Source organism: Calonectris borealis, chromosome 21 (genome assembly GCF_964195595.1).
Source record: "Calonectris borealis chromosome 21, bCalBor7.hap1.2, whole genome shotgun sequence".
NCBI lineage: Eukaryota > Metazoa > Chordata > Aves > Procellariiformes > Procellariidae > Calonectris > Calonectris borealis.
In genome coordinates this window covers 7525592-7538180 of record NC_134332.1, presented here as the reverse complement: position 1 = coordinate 7538180, position 12589 = coordinate 7525592, and the positions used below count along the sequence as shown (strand labels likewise).

At 39.3% G+C, this 12589-nt stretch overlaps 1 protein-coding gene across 7 annotated transcripts in view; it reads left to right on the top strand.

Moving 5' to 3' along the window:
- The window catches only part of MED27 (mediator complex subunit 27), a 96467-nt gene that overhangs the window by 73254 nt on the left and 10624 nt on the right, over positions 1-12589 (top strand). For 5 of the 7 annotated variants that reach the window (XM_075170594.1, XM_075170591.1, XM_075170589.1 and 2 more), the window contains 2 exons: positions 4303-4410; positions 10747-10788. In XM_075170594.1, the coding sequence (XP_075026695.1) occupies positions 4303-4410; positions 10747-10788 (150 nt within the window). The remainder of the gene's footprint in view (positions 1-4302; positions 4411-10746; positions 10789-12589) is intronic. The other 2 variants (XM_075170593.1, XM_075170590.1) reach the window with 1 other exon arrangement.

Below are 12589 nucleotides of genomic sequence, written 5' to 3'. Positions count from 1 at the left end.
CAAGAAATTATCTAAGCCATTCTGACTGATTATTCTGTTTCCCTCTCCCCCTTTCTTGGCATACAGTGTCTGTCATATGCTCTTTGAGAATTTATCTTGCTGATAGACAAAATATTTTTAAAACTGGGGTATTTCAAGAAGATTTTTATTTTATGTATCTTTGTCAGAAAAGCTGCATAATATTGCAGATTTCAATCAGCTGCCTGTCCTACCTTCTTCTGGAGCTTGCCATTTTAGGAAGCAGGGGATTTATGAATAACTCAAGTGTCTGAATTTAGTATACTTTAGTTAAAAGGAAGTTAGAAGTACATTGTTATTACGCAGACCAAAACAGAAGCTACAGAAATATTTAAGTTGCAACTGTTCCATTTTCAGCTCATAGAACTTTGGGGCATATTTTTTCATTCATATTAATTGAATTTTAAAGTGACCTTGCACACGTATTGATTTGAATTAAAATTTTCTACATCAAGAAAGAGTTGGCTTATATCCTTCAGGCGAAATATTAAAAAGCCAAGTGCTGTCTTAACAGGATATCGACAGAAGAAGTTGAAATTTAATAGGAAAAGTTAGCTTAGAAAGGAAATTGTTGCCTTTTTGTCACAATTGAAAGGTATCTTTTCTGTATAATGAAAGAAGTTTTGGTTGGTATCTGTGGAAATGCAGGGACATTTTAGTGCCCATTAAATAGGGACCATCTGGGTCAGTCTTGACCTCCAGAAGGAGAGATCTGCACTACTGGAGCTTAGGGTAGAACTATCAAATTACGTTTTTACCAGAGCCATTAGTTTTTTATTACCTTCTTTCAGGTAATCTGTAGGGACACAGTTGTATGACTATAGGTGTAAATTACACTCCATACATATATCTTTTCTGAACATGGATTCCAGTTAGCTAAGTTGAGCAGGCATTGAAAGAAAATGGTTTGCTGGAAAACATGATTTGTAAAATACGGTTGAGATGAACATCAAGTCCTGAAAACAGTTATACGTCTTGATTATTAGAGGAAAAAATAAAGGGTATCCCATTTATTGTGTACAACACGGAATGTGCTTTACCCTGAAAATAGCTGTGGAGCATACTTTTGGCTTCCAAATCTAACAGCATCCTCCAGTCTAGTGACAGGCTGTTCATTCTTTGTACTACTAGCCTCATTCTTTCAATGCTGTTAAAATGATGAACTATAATTTCTTTGAGCTACGCTTAGTTTTACAAAATTTCTACTTCTGTCAGACTTAACTGATGACACGGTCCTACAAAAATCATCTGAAAGTCCCGATCTCTCTTCCAGCCAGCGTAAAATCTACAGGAATCCCATGTCAAAAAAACAGTGGCACAAAATAGGAAAGTTTTCTATTTCAGTGCCAGAGCACTGTAAGAGCTAATTCAGACAACCTAGCACTAATCCGGCCAAAGCTGCAGTGTATTCGATCGTTCATTTGTATTACCACGATGCCTGGGTGCCCCTACTCCCGAGAGGACCCCCCTGCACAAACTGTTGTCTAGGTTGAGATTGCAACACTAATGCCTTCCTCAGGGGGCTCACAGTCTTAGGTACCCATCTAAGGATGGGGTTACACAGCTCCTTATGCATGTGGGAGACAGTGTAACCCTGCTTGTTCGACCTTCAAGCAAGTGGGTGATCGAGGCTACTGTTCCGGACCCGTCTGCAGAATTTGACCTTTCAGTATTGCGTGATGGATGATAGCTGGGGTCTGGGTAGCTGTGACGGATTCTGAAAGTGTGGTGTGAATCATTGGAAGGGTGTGAAAACAGATGATCTGGGAAGGAGCAATGAGCTAATGCAGAAGCATTTTGAAAGCATTTGTGCAGGTAAATCTTGTGGGGAGGTTTGAGGCCAGCAATATGTATATTCAAGCAAGCTGGAGTGCCGAACATGGGATTTTTCAGCTTGTTACGTTCCACTGTTTACTCAGGATTTTCAGGAACATCCCACACAGGCTTCAAATCAACTTCATCCAATTTTTTTTCCACCTGGCAGCAATGTGAGTTATCATGAATGCAGAATGTAAGGGAAGAGGAAAGAAGTGAGCATCCCCTAAAGTGTGTGAAGGCGATGGAAGTAGAAAATATTACACATAAAGCTGGGTCTGGGTGTTTGTGGGGCAGCCTTTTTGCTCTTAGTGGTAATTAAGATTTCTTTTCTTGTTGTTTAAAATTTTTTTTCCTCCTTTTAATTCTACTGTATATGGTTGATGGCTAGTGTGAAGTTGTAAGAGTCAGTTCTCTCAGCAGACCTATATCCTAGCGAAGTGCCAGTCTTACTAAGGTAGAAAAATAAATAAAAACCTGTTAACTCTAAGTGTGCTGACAACTTTTTTCAAAGTGACTCCATTTCCTCATCTTAGCAGTTATGACAAAACTGTCTTTCTGATTCTAGTGGATGATCAGCATCATAGATCAGGCACCTCTGGGTCATGATTTTGTATTTTTAACTTAATTGATACGGTGGTAGGTGCTGAAATAACTCTGCCAATTTCCTTTATTTGCAGACTAACTAGGTCTTATTACAAAGTGTCCCAGCAAGATACTACATTTAGCCCAAATTCACAATACCTGATACCGTGATATGGTTGCCTGAGAACACTAGGCAGTTCCATACATGTTCAGAAAATCCCAATCTATTGTAAGAAGGTAGGAACCAGAAAAAGCTCTTCATGGTATGTTCATGGCTCAGGCCTTGGTACAAGCTACCCTACTTCAGCCTGTAACGTTTTTCTTCAAAACTTTACCCATTCTTCTGACCTGCTTTTCCTCTTCGTGTTCTTACAAAACTATACCTAGCAGCCTGCCTTCTTGAAGTCTTATCTTTTTTTTCCCTTCTCATTACCCTTCCTCTCTCTTGCTGTCAACTTGTGCTTCCCCCTTGTTTAGACTCTTCTGTCCTAGAGTTGCTTTCTCCATGTCCCATGCCAAAGAATTGTCATCAGTTCTTTTCAGGATTTGTAACTCTGTCCTGTTATATAGTGATATAATAAGCAGCATTTAGAGTAGTTTGGGTAACTGTTCTGCAGAGTTGTGTATCGTCATTCCATTCCTACCACCCATTCCTAGGTTTCCTCTCCTAACCCTCCTTCAGCAACATGGTCCCTGCATCAGCTTTGAGGTGGAGTCTTTGTTCCAGATTTTCTGTCTTCCTCCTTGGAGGGGGAAAGCATCTTGGCACTTCAGAGTTGATTTGCCTGTTAATCTCTTAGTTTGGTCAGCATCAGGTTGAGGTTACTCGTGTTGAAACAAGGTGGTAGGTAGGAGTCATTAGCAGGAGTTAAAAAGGAAAAACATGTAACAAATCAATAAAGATGCATATTGACTGATTTCTTTGGGTGTGGATTTGTCTGCTGAAGTTAGCAGTAAAAACACAATTGTTCTAGCCTGTGTTAATCTATATTGGACGAAATGTTGGAACTCAGACAATGGAAAATGAGCCGCTGCTGGTTGGGAAATATTAAAATGAACTAATTGTTCCTTTTTTACTTCAGTTTCATGCTTTTGTGGGTGAGGAGAAACTCTGTCATAATCTCTGTATAACAAAACACAAAGACGGAATAACTGTTAGGCATACTTCTTAACAATATTGAAGTGCAAGTTCATCTTTGAAATGTAAATTGATTTTTAGATTAAAATGCCTTCATTATTACATTTTTGTCAATAATATAATTTAGGCTTATTTCTGTTGTTATACTCTGACTGACCCTATATATTTTCCTTGATACTAGTTTTATTCTTTACACTTTACCGCTTTCACAGAAGAAAATTAAACCTTTGTAAATGTAACACTTTTACTTTTTAGCTGTAGTTCTCTTTTAAATAATTTTACATTTTTATTGGACCTAAAGTGTTTTCTATTAAACTCATGGCATGCTTTTAAAAGCTAGCATTAGATGAGTCCGATTCTTCTTTCAAATTATTTTTCTCTAAGGGGACTTGTATTGGAGAATATCAGATACGTTGAAAATAATCACATTTGCTCATTGTTTTTGACAAGTTATTGAGTTGTGGTGTTAATAAAATTGAGAGTGTTGCTTGGCAGTGTCATGTCTACACAAGGGAATTCTGTGAATTCATACATTTTCAGTTGCAAATGAATGTTTGTTCTGCACTTTATAGTCTATCTCTTCCTCATAACACATACAGTGGTTTTAGATCTTTTATTTTGGTCTGTCTATAAAATATTGAAAACTGAAATTGCATCAACTTAAGCTGTTAACTTGATGGTCTTGTGAATTCAGACACCATCGACTCTCCTTCAGCTTGTTTTTGTCCTTCTCTTGTTCTTCGCAGGTTACCTTAGGAAAAGTGTTAAAAGTGATAGTGGTGATGCGGAGCCTCTTCATTGACCGGACAATAGTAAAAGGCTACAATGAAAATGTCTATACTGAAGATGGCAAGGTAGGTTATTGTATATCCAGCAACATTAAATTTTATTTTTACCTGGTATTTAAATGACAGAGAACAGGAATCCCATCACAAGTATACTAGAAACATAAAACTGTCAAAAGACACTGTGGTTTAAATTTATCATGCTTTGCTTGGATTTTTCATACCCAAATGTCTGACTTCTTTCTAAGCTCTGAAGCCCTTGCTTGAATTTCTAATTTATCACCTTAGACCCCAGTTGCCTCGTTAATAGTGTCTGCTGAGAAAACGTTTTTTCAGTGTACCAGCATATCAATAGCCCAAGATTTAGGCTTCTCTTTTCTGAGAGCCATTGGGAAATCTTGGGCTAGTTTTGTGCTCAACTTGATAAACGCAACTGTGAGAATCATTGGTAGGGAGTCCTCAATAATTTGCTTGTCAGTAATAGCACATCTTGAACAGGAGCTATTAAAGCAAGTGTTACCTGTTTCCACAAGTGATTTGCTTTATGAACAATTCACCCTGCTTGAACCCTCAAATTTCATCTGACTGCACACACTCCATATGGCTCTCTCTAGCGCATCAGGAGATGTTAATGGGACCTGACGGCCTTCAGCTCAGCTTGTTTCTCTTTTCGGGGTGGAATGGTCTCTCTTACCGAGACATCCGCCAGGACTCTCCTTTGCCAGTAACAGTACTAAATACTTCCATGTTTCACATTTTCTCTCTGGAGCTTTCTCTTCTGATTATGAAGCCTATTAAAATAAAAAGTTCATTATATCAAGATGAGTACTTGGCACCCATAGGCCATGTTATAATGAGGCAAGACTTCTTTTCCTTTCAAAAGCGATAACTGTGTTTTAGCACACAGAAGCACGTTGTGTACTGACCCAGAGTTCAGCGGCTCTGAGTCTGAACCTCTGTTCTCTAGAAAAGGCCAGGAGCTGATCGGCTGAAGGAAATAGCACAGCTGTATTTCCCAGGTGAGAGATTCTCACTCGGAGGGCGGGGGATTGGCCTAAGAAGGAGTAAAACAAAAATTGCCTGATTTTGATTTGCATTATTCAAATATGCAGGTTTAAATACCACTTTGCTGCAGAAGCAGCTGCACTATACTCCCTGTATATTAGCATATAAATACAGACTTACAGCACCAGCCCCTCTTCACCCCAAGTTCTGCTCGGGAGTGAAATGATAGTCTGCCTAAAGAGCACTGACAGTGCTTGATGGATTCCTGTGTCACACTTCATCTGGGTGTGCTCATTTTCTCTGATGAATCCAGTTTCCTTTGAAGCTCCCTTGAAATATAATAATGCTATATATGCTGAAAAGCTAAGTAAGAGAGTTCCTTTCTGAAACTCGGCATCTGGCGTTGGGCTTCTGTTTAGCTCACGGTTAACTCTCTTGAGAGCCGTATGCCGTTTCTCTGTCATCGTTTGCTGCGAGGGGGAGAGCGGGACTCACCGGGGCCAGCTTTGGGCACGGGGCACTAACCTTTGTCTGCTGTCAGCGGGGAGCAGTTCAGCTTCTCCAGAGCCTCGGTGCTAACACCTGGCTTATTTTCTTGCTTTAAGCCAGTCTGCAGGGGAGTCTGTTTTCTACCGATTTAGCTTTCTGTGTCCACAGCTAGGCTATGTGACTGCTCCCGCAAGGCTGCATGAACCTGTGACCTTTACGTGGCAGTTTGCTATTCCATTGGGCCATCCCAGCGCTTTCGCAAACCTGAAGGAATTAGGTATAAATAGGAACATTTTGTTTGACTTAAGTAGAATTGGAGTTGCAGCCACTTAAATCATGAGTAAATTTGGCTTGGAAGATTGAATAAGTGCGTAGCTTGCTAGTTTTGCCAACTGGAGCACATATTGACAAACAGTGGGCTCCCTCTTTTTCACTAATTAACTACGCTGGTAATTGGAGAATAAGAATAAGATTGTGCTCTTGCAATGATTCGCTTTACTTACTGTGCCTGCTGGGAATGAGCGATTACAGTCAATTGCAAACATAGTCCATTCCAATTCCTTCTCTGTCACAACAGATGCTGTTGGGAAAGTACCCCAGTGAGGTTTCACCGTACTATTGTAGCTTCTCAGTTTCTAGCCTGATAGGGGGGAAAAATGCACTAGCATTCAGAAGAGACAGAGAAGAGTATGAAAAAGGAGAAGATCAGCGAGTATCTTCTTTATTAAATAACAAAAATACGGAGAACCCTCAGGCTCACAGTAGGAGGTGATCGTTTTTCCAGTGAGCAGTTTACTCAGTAACTGTTGGTATAGGGGTTTGCTTATGTATTCCTAGGAAGCATTTAATATTTGTAAACAGCAGCGATAAGGTTAACTAGGTTGTATCATACAATATGGCAATTTTGAAGCTCCTGTCTTTTCTGTAAGCTATGTTGAAGAAGGGACACTGGATAAGTTGTGCTTCTTTACACTTAAATAGCTGAATGAAGGTCTGTTGAGTTATTGTCCTAACTGCACAAGTCAGAAGATCCTTTAAGTAACAAAAGTGGAATTCAGTGAGGGGGCTTTCTCCAAGTAGAGCAGGGTTTGGGGCAGCAAAATATATTCAACAGTATTCAACAAAGAAGAAACGGCCATCATCAGGAGACTGAATGATCACCCAGACAATAAGTGAAAAACAGACTGTGCGCAGAAGAGGCCAATGATTTGCTTGTGGATCAGTGGAATCGTCATTTATCTCTGAAAGTACAACTCTTTTAGCAAATTTTGCATTACTGGGAAGAAAAAGGGAAGAGGTGAGTGCAAACAGCAGAGGCATTGATAGTCTTCTGGTCCATTAGTCAGGCAAATCTAGAAATAAAACAAATATGGGTGATGCTCATAGTTGTGGAACTGTGCATGGTGGCATACTAGCGGTTACACAGGAAAGCTGACAGTGCATTATCCAGGTTGTTTTAGCTTACTGTGTGCTTGTACGTTGTACTGTGTAGGTTGACAGGTACTTACGTGAAAGCCTCACGTGGTTTCTGCTGTACTGAAGTCTAGTGAAACTCCCTCTTAGAGATTTAAATACTTTCAAAATTAAGGTGAAAAAATGGAAGTCTTAAGCTTGCAGCGAGTAAAATAAGACACTACATTCTGGGGTTTTATTTTCAAGCTTTGCTTATACGGATGAAGAATCATTGCATTTCTTAAGTGTTTCACGTACTTCTCTCGTGAATTATTCACAAACCCTGCAGAATATGTCTTTGCCAGGTTGCCATCTGCATAACTTAGACATTTTTGGTGACACTTTGCAAAAACAATAGGTGAGATCTGGCAGCCTGTGTCATGTCGTGGGTTCTGGATGCTGATCACTCTGCAGTCTCTCTTGCTTACTGTACTAACCCACTGCGTCCACCACATACTGATGCATTTTAATGAGCCCTGTGGTTTTAGTGATGGCACCGTGCCACCCTTAATTTCAAACTCTGACATACTCATTGTGCACTGGAATTTAACCATGGATAGTAATTAATTACTAGTGTTGTCCTGATTCCTGAATAAATGAAGCTATGCAGCTCACCCTTGCAGGGCAGGCTTATTTTCAGCTGAGCCATTAGTAGCCCTAGTCTGCCTATAAAAATAAAAACGTATTGGGATTTTTTGGCATAGTGATACCCTGCTTTTCTTTGGATGCAGAGACCAAGAACCACCTTGACAGGGCGTATTTAGAGTGGGTACTTAACATCGCTGCCTAGCCAAATTCCTATTTTTGCATCTGTTAGACTTAACTAAAGAAACATAAGTGTCTCTGTTGAATTATCATGTTAAGGAACTTGGGTTATGTTAATGCTATGGCTTCATTAATTACCCCATATCAATAAGAAAAGGCAGCTTTTAGCCTCCTAGCATAAGAGAGGAGAAGAAATAGTAGTATCAAAGGAGAGCTTCAAAGACAGGCAGAGCCGTCTCTCGGGTAATTTCTGATCCCTGCATTCTTCCCACTTCAAAGCTGGATGTGTGTGTGTTTGGGTGAAAGGGGGGTTGAATCCGATTTCTCTAATAAGTGTTGGCACTGGACCTGTTTGATATTAGATGCAGGGAACATTCTGATTTGTTATCGCCTTTGAAATCGTTCAGACGACCTTCAGAAAATGGCCTCTTGTTACTTATGCTGGGGGTGGGTGGGGAGAGTGGGGCATTGGGAAAAAAAGCCCCAGTTTAATTCACATGCAGAGGATGCCCTGAAGTTGTGCTTTCAGCAGTTTTTTAGTTACAAATGTGTGTCTTGATTGAAAGTGAAAAGTTGAAGAATAATAGACCTATAACGATGCATTCTTTAATCCGCCTCTGCCTTAATCCTCTGTTTCAGGGAGAAAGGTGGGCAGTCATTTAGGATGTATGCATGTGGTTTGGGGAGGTTGGTAGCTTTTTCTTTTTCTTTTTTTTTTTTTTTTTTTAACTTGGATAACATCATGTCTGTAAGACAGACACTCATTACTTTTTCAGCTTTTCAATTTTCATGCCAACTAATGAACATTCAGAACCTGTTGAATTCATCTTAATGCAGCATCTGAAGTGGACTTTTTTTTTTTTTGATCTTGAGTCTAACTAGAGAGGATCACGTACCTGGTTTGATCACTAGAGATTAGCAAAACCATATACACATTCTAATTATAGCAACTCTGTCTGCAGTCAAAGAAAGCCTTAAATTACATGAAAACAGTTTTTTAAAAAATATGCATTAATTTTTTATTTTCAAATGTAGGCTTTTCTAATATGGAAATGCGATGCTTCCTTCCCGACAGACACAGGTCTGTTATTACACTTAAATCAAGCTCAGGTCTAAGTCCAGGCTGAACTGCTGCTTGTGGAGTATGAGTGTCGTTGGTGTTCACACAGGTTCTTGATCCCACCCTAGGAGCCAATAAGTGTAAAAAGGTTTGTAGGTACATGCCTCAGGGTACTTCTGTCTTGTCTAACCTGGAAAAGGCATGGAGACATCAGCTGCCTTTTGCCTCACGGCAAGGTCAGCAGTACTAAGCCATGAAACATCTATCCTGAAGTGATTTTTAAAGTCTTTAACATTGCCTCCTGTCCAGACTGAGGTTTGGGGACTTAAGAGTCACTTCTGTACCAGTATTTAGAAGTGGGCCACTTAACAGTGTTACTCCTAAAAGAATGGGGACTTTTAGCATTCTGAACATTTTTAGCAATGGGAATTAATTGCTTGGGTTCAGCATCCTTCCCCCTCTCCTCCTTCACCCCCCTTGAGTGTGTTTTACTCACTTCATATGACTTCCGTCATTTCAGACTCTAACTTTTGTGCCTTTTAAAAGACTTGTAATTTCAGCTAGGACTTATGGGCACATAAGACATAATTAAAATAATCAGTTGTACCTTATAGTAAAGGAGATAAACCGCCATTGTGGGAAAACGTGTGTCCAACCATGTTATCAAGCACTAGAGGAGCTATACCTGCTTCATAAATTCACTCAAAAAATTATTTTCTTTTGTCTAGACTAAGATTCCTGAGGTTAATGCTGTATCAGACACCTTTCCTGTGACAAGTTTTGTGCATATGGAATTGTTGAGTACAGTGCGATCTGTAGGAAAAAAGCGATTTGCAAGTCTGGGATTGATGGAGGTTCCTCTTGTTTTTCCCTGCTGCTTTTCCTTGACAGAATACAAGATATTCCACAGGGCCGGGCTAAAAGAACGTTCACATGTCAGTTGAAATTGTTTAACATGTGAGCCATTTGGTTGTTTAACAAGGACAGCCTTTCCTTCTGGTTTCTGGGGCTAATAAAACTTATTTCAGTTTTGTTCTTTCAGTTTGTATATAGTTGAGCACACATTTAAGTCATGGATGTGTGCAGTTATCTACAACCTTAAATCTCTTTCAGTGTGATTTTTGTCTGCAAATGTAAATGCAGTTTCCTAAGGGATGTTTTATTTAGCCCCAGTAGACCAGTGCTTTGGCTTAATTCAGCTAAACGTTCTTTGTCGTTTGTAACTGAATCACTTATTCAGACACAAGACAAGCATAAACTTAGTAAAAATGCCCTCATTTTAGAAACAGACTGAAGCTGATGAATATTTGCATAGATCAGCCACAACCCCATACAAATGAAGACGTTGCTGTTTTTAAAGAGAACGCATTAATTCAACAGGTCTTGTACATACAGTTTTTTTAATTGAAACTGTGATGAATTATGTTCATTCTTCATTGCAATACAAAGGAAATCTTACATCATTAACTCCCTTTCTTGGATTGCAAGAGGTAAAGGCAATGGTTCAGAATAGTGAACTGAGAAATATGTCTCCATAGATCTGTTTGCCTGCTCTTTTAATTTGGACAGCCGCTTAGCTTCTTTTTCTCCGTAATCACGTGTGGTAATATATAACTCTTTTTTTCCTACTGTAGCTTGACATATGGTCTAAATCCAACTATCAAGTTTTTCAAAAGGTAAGTCTTACATCATTTCTCGGTACATAATGCATGTAGGAGATATGCGGAGTTTATTTTAAATATCTAGGCCGTTATATAAAAGAATTCATAATTTATTCCTTTGTCATCACAACTTGCAGATAGTAAACAATAATCTGTAATAATGGAAAACTGTGAGTAGAAAAGGAGATCGCTTCTGCTGTTATTTAATTTGGATTTATTTCCCATCACAGTTCTAGTCCGTGGTTTGGGATAGGAAATTGGAGATTATACTACTCTAGCCTTAAAATTTCATGAGGAGTCTTCAAGCACTCTTTTTTTAGTTTAAATCTTTTGGGGGAGGAAGGACTGTTTCAGGTTCGTTTGGATTTTGTTTTGTTGTTTTCATTGGTTTTAGTTGCCCCCCTCTCCTGAGGGCTTGAGTTTCATAAATCCGTAGAACTCACTTTCCAAAATGAGTTTGGAAATTTCTTCCATGATGTTATTTTGCTGGCTTCTCTTCCCATGATGGTGTAAGCAAAAGGAGTAACTTACTGAAATGAATGCCATTCCAGAAAGTGAGAAAAGACCGATGAGAGAATGGGAGCAATAAGTATAAAACTCCTAAGGTTAAAGTGCATTTTGGAAGGATCTATATCTCGCTATTTTCCAGGCAGGGAAGAGAAGATTTCTCTTTGAAGGCCTCTTGTCAAAATGCTGTAGGTTCAGATTGATCCGGGTTTAAATTCCTTACTTACCTTCAAGCCACAGTTTCCTTACCTTCAAGCCACAGTTCAAGGAGCTTGAGTCTCCAGCTAGTGCGCTAGCTTCCTTTCATCTACTTCTGTAGTTTGTGTAACAAATGGGGGTCAGGGACTCGAAAGGGCATAAAAGCAGGGGTCAAAAGTATGGCATATTGGCTGTATTTGTGCATCTTCCTTCCAAGATTTCAGATGCAGTCAGAAGGGAAGACGTTTGACCTATGATATTAACCTGCTAGAGATCAAAGGACAGCTTTTGGGGAGGTTGGTTGCTCTCCCTGTCTGCCTAGCATTAAAGCAAAATTTTGCTGCAGTTGATTCTTTACCCCAGAGATTAGTGGATTAAATATTCTTTCTTTTTCCTTGCTCCTCAAAAATATTTAGTGTCAAGTAGGGTAATACAGCGGGAAGTAAAACAGCATATATCTGAGTAACTTGTTTATCAGTATGCTTTAAAGTAATTTTTGCAATGGAATAATTTTAAGGTTCTGTAATTAAGTGCATCATCTCAATTTCCCTGTGTGTGTGTTTGGTTATAAGCTCTTTTGGGCATAAGATTGTCTTCCTGGATGTTTTGGTTTAGAATAACTTGGAAGGGTTAAGTCATATTGCCATAATTTGTGCCAAGTAATAATAAATCGTGAGGTCTTGATTATATAATTTTAATTGTCAATATGCAAGGTTACAGAGTGGAGTAAATGTACAGATTGCTTAGAAGTCCAAGTTAAGGGCTCGGGGAGCATAAACGTGTAGAGTAAATTTCTCTTTGGGTCCAGGTGATGGCCTTCAGACCGAAAGTGGAGGTGGTCAGTGAGAAAATATGAAATGCCCCTCAGCCTGTGTGGCTGCGTTATGGATAAATAAGAATCTTTATTCTCTTCCTAATTCTCTAAAATAATGCGATGTGACCTGAATATTAAGTTCCTGTTCTCCAGTTCCCTCTCTGTAAATAATACCAAATGCATTAATATTTACCAAAAAAAAACCCCAAAAAACCCAGAAAGAAAAGACTGCAGGAGAAAGGGTTGCCTGTAACCAGTTGAACAGCTGTCTGCATTTTTTGTAGTAGTTTTATACAT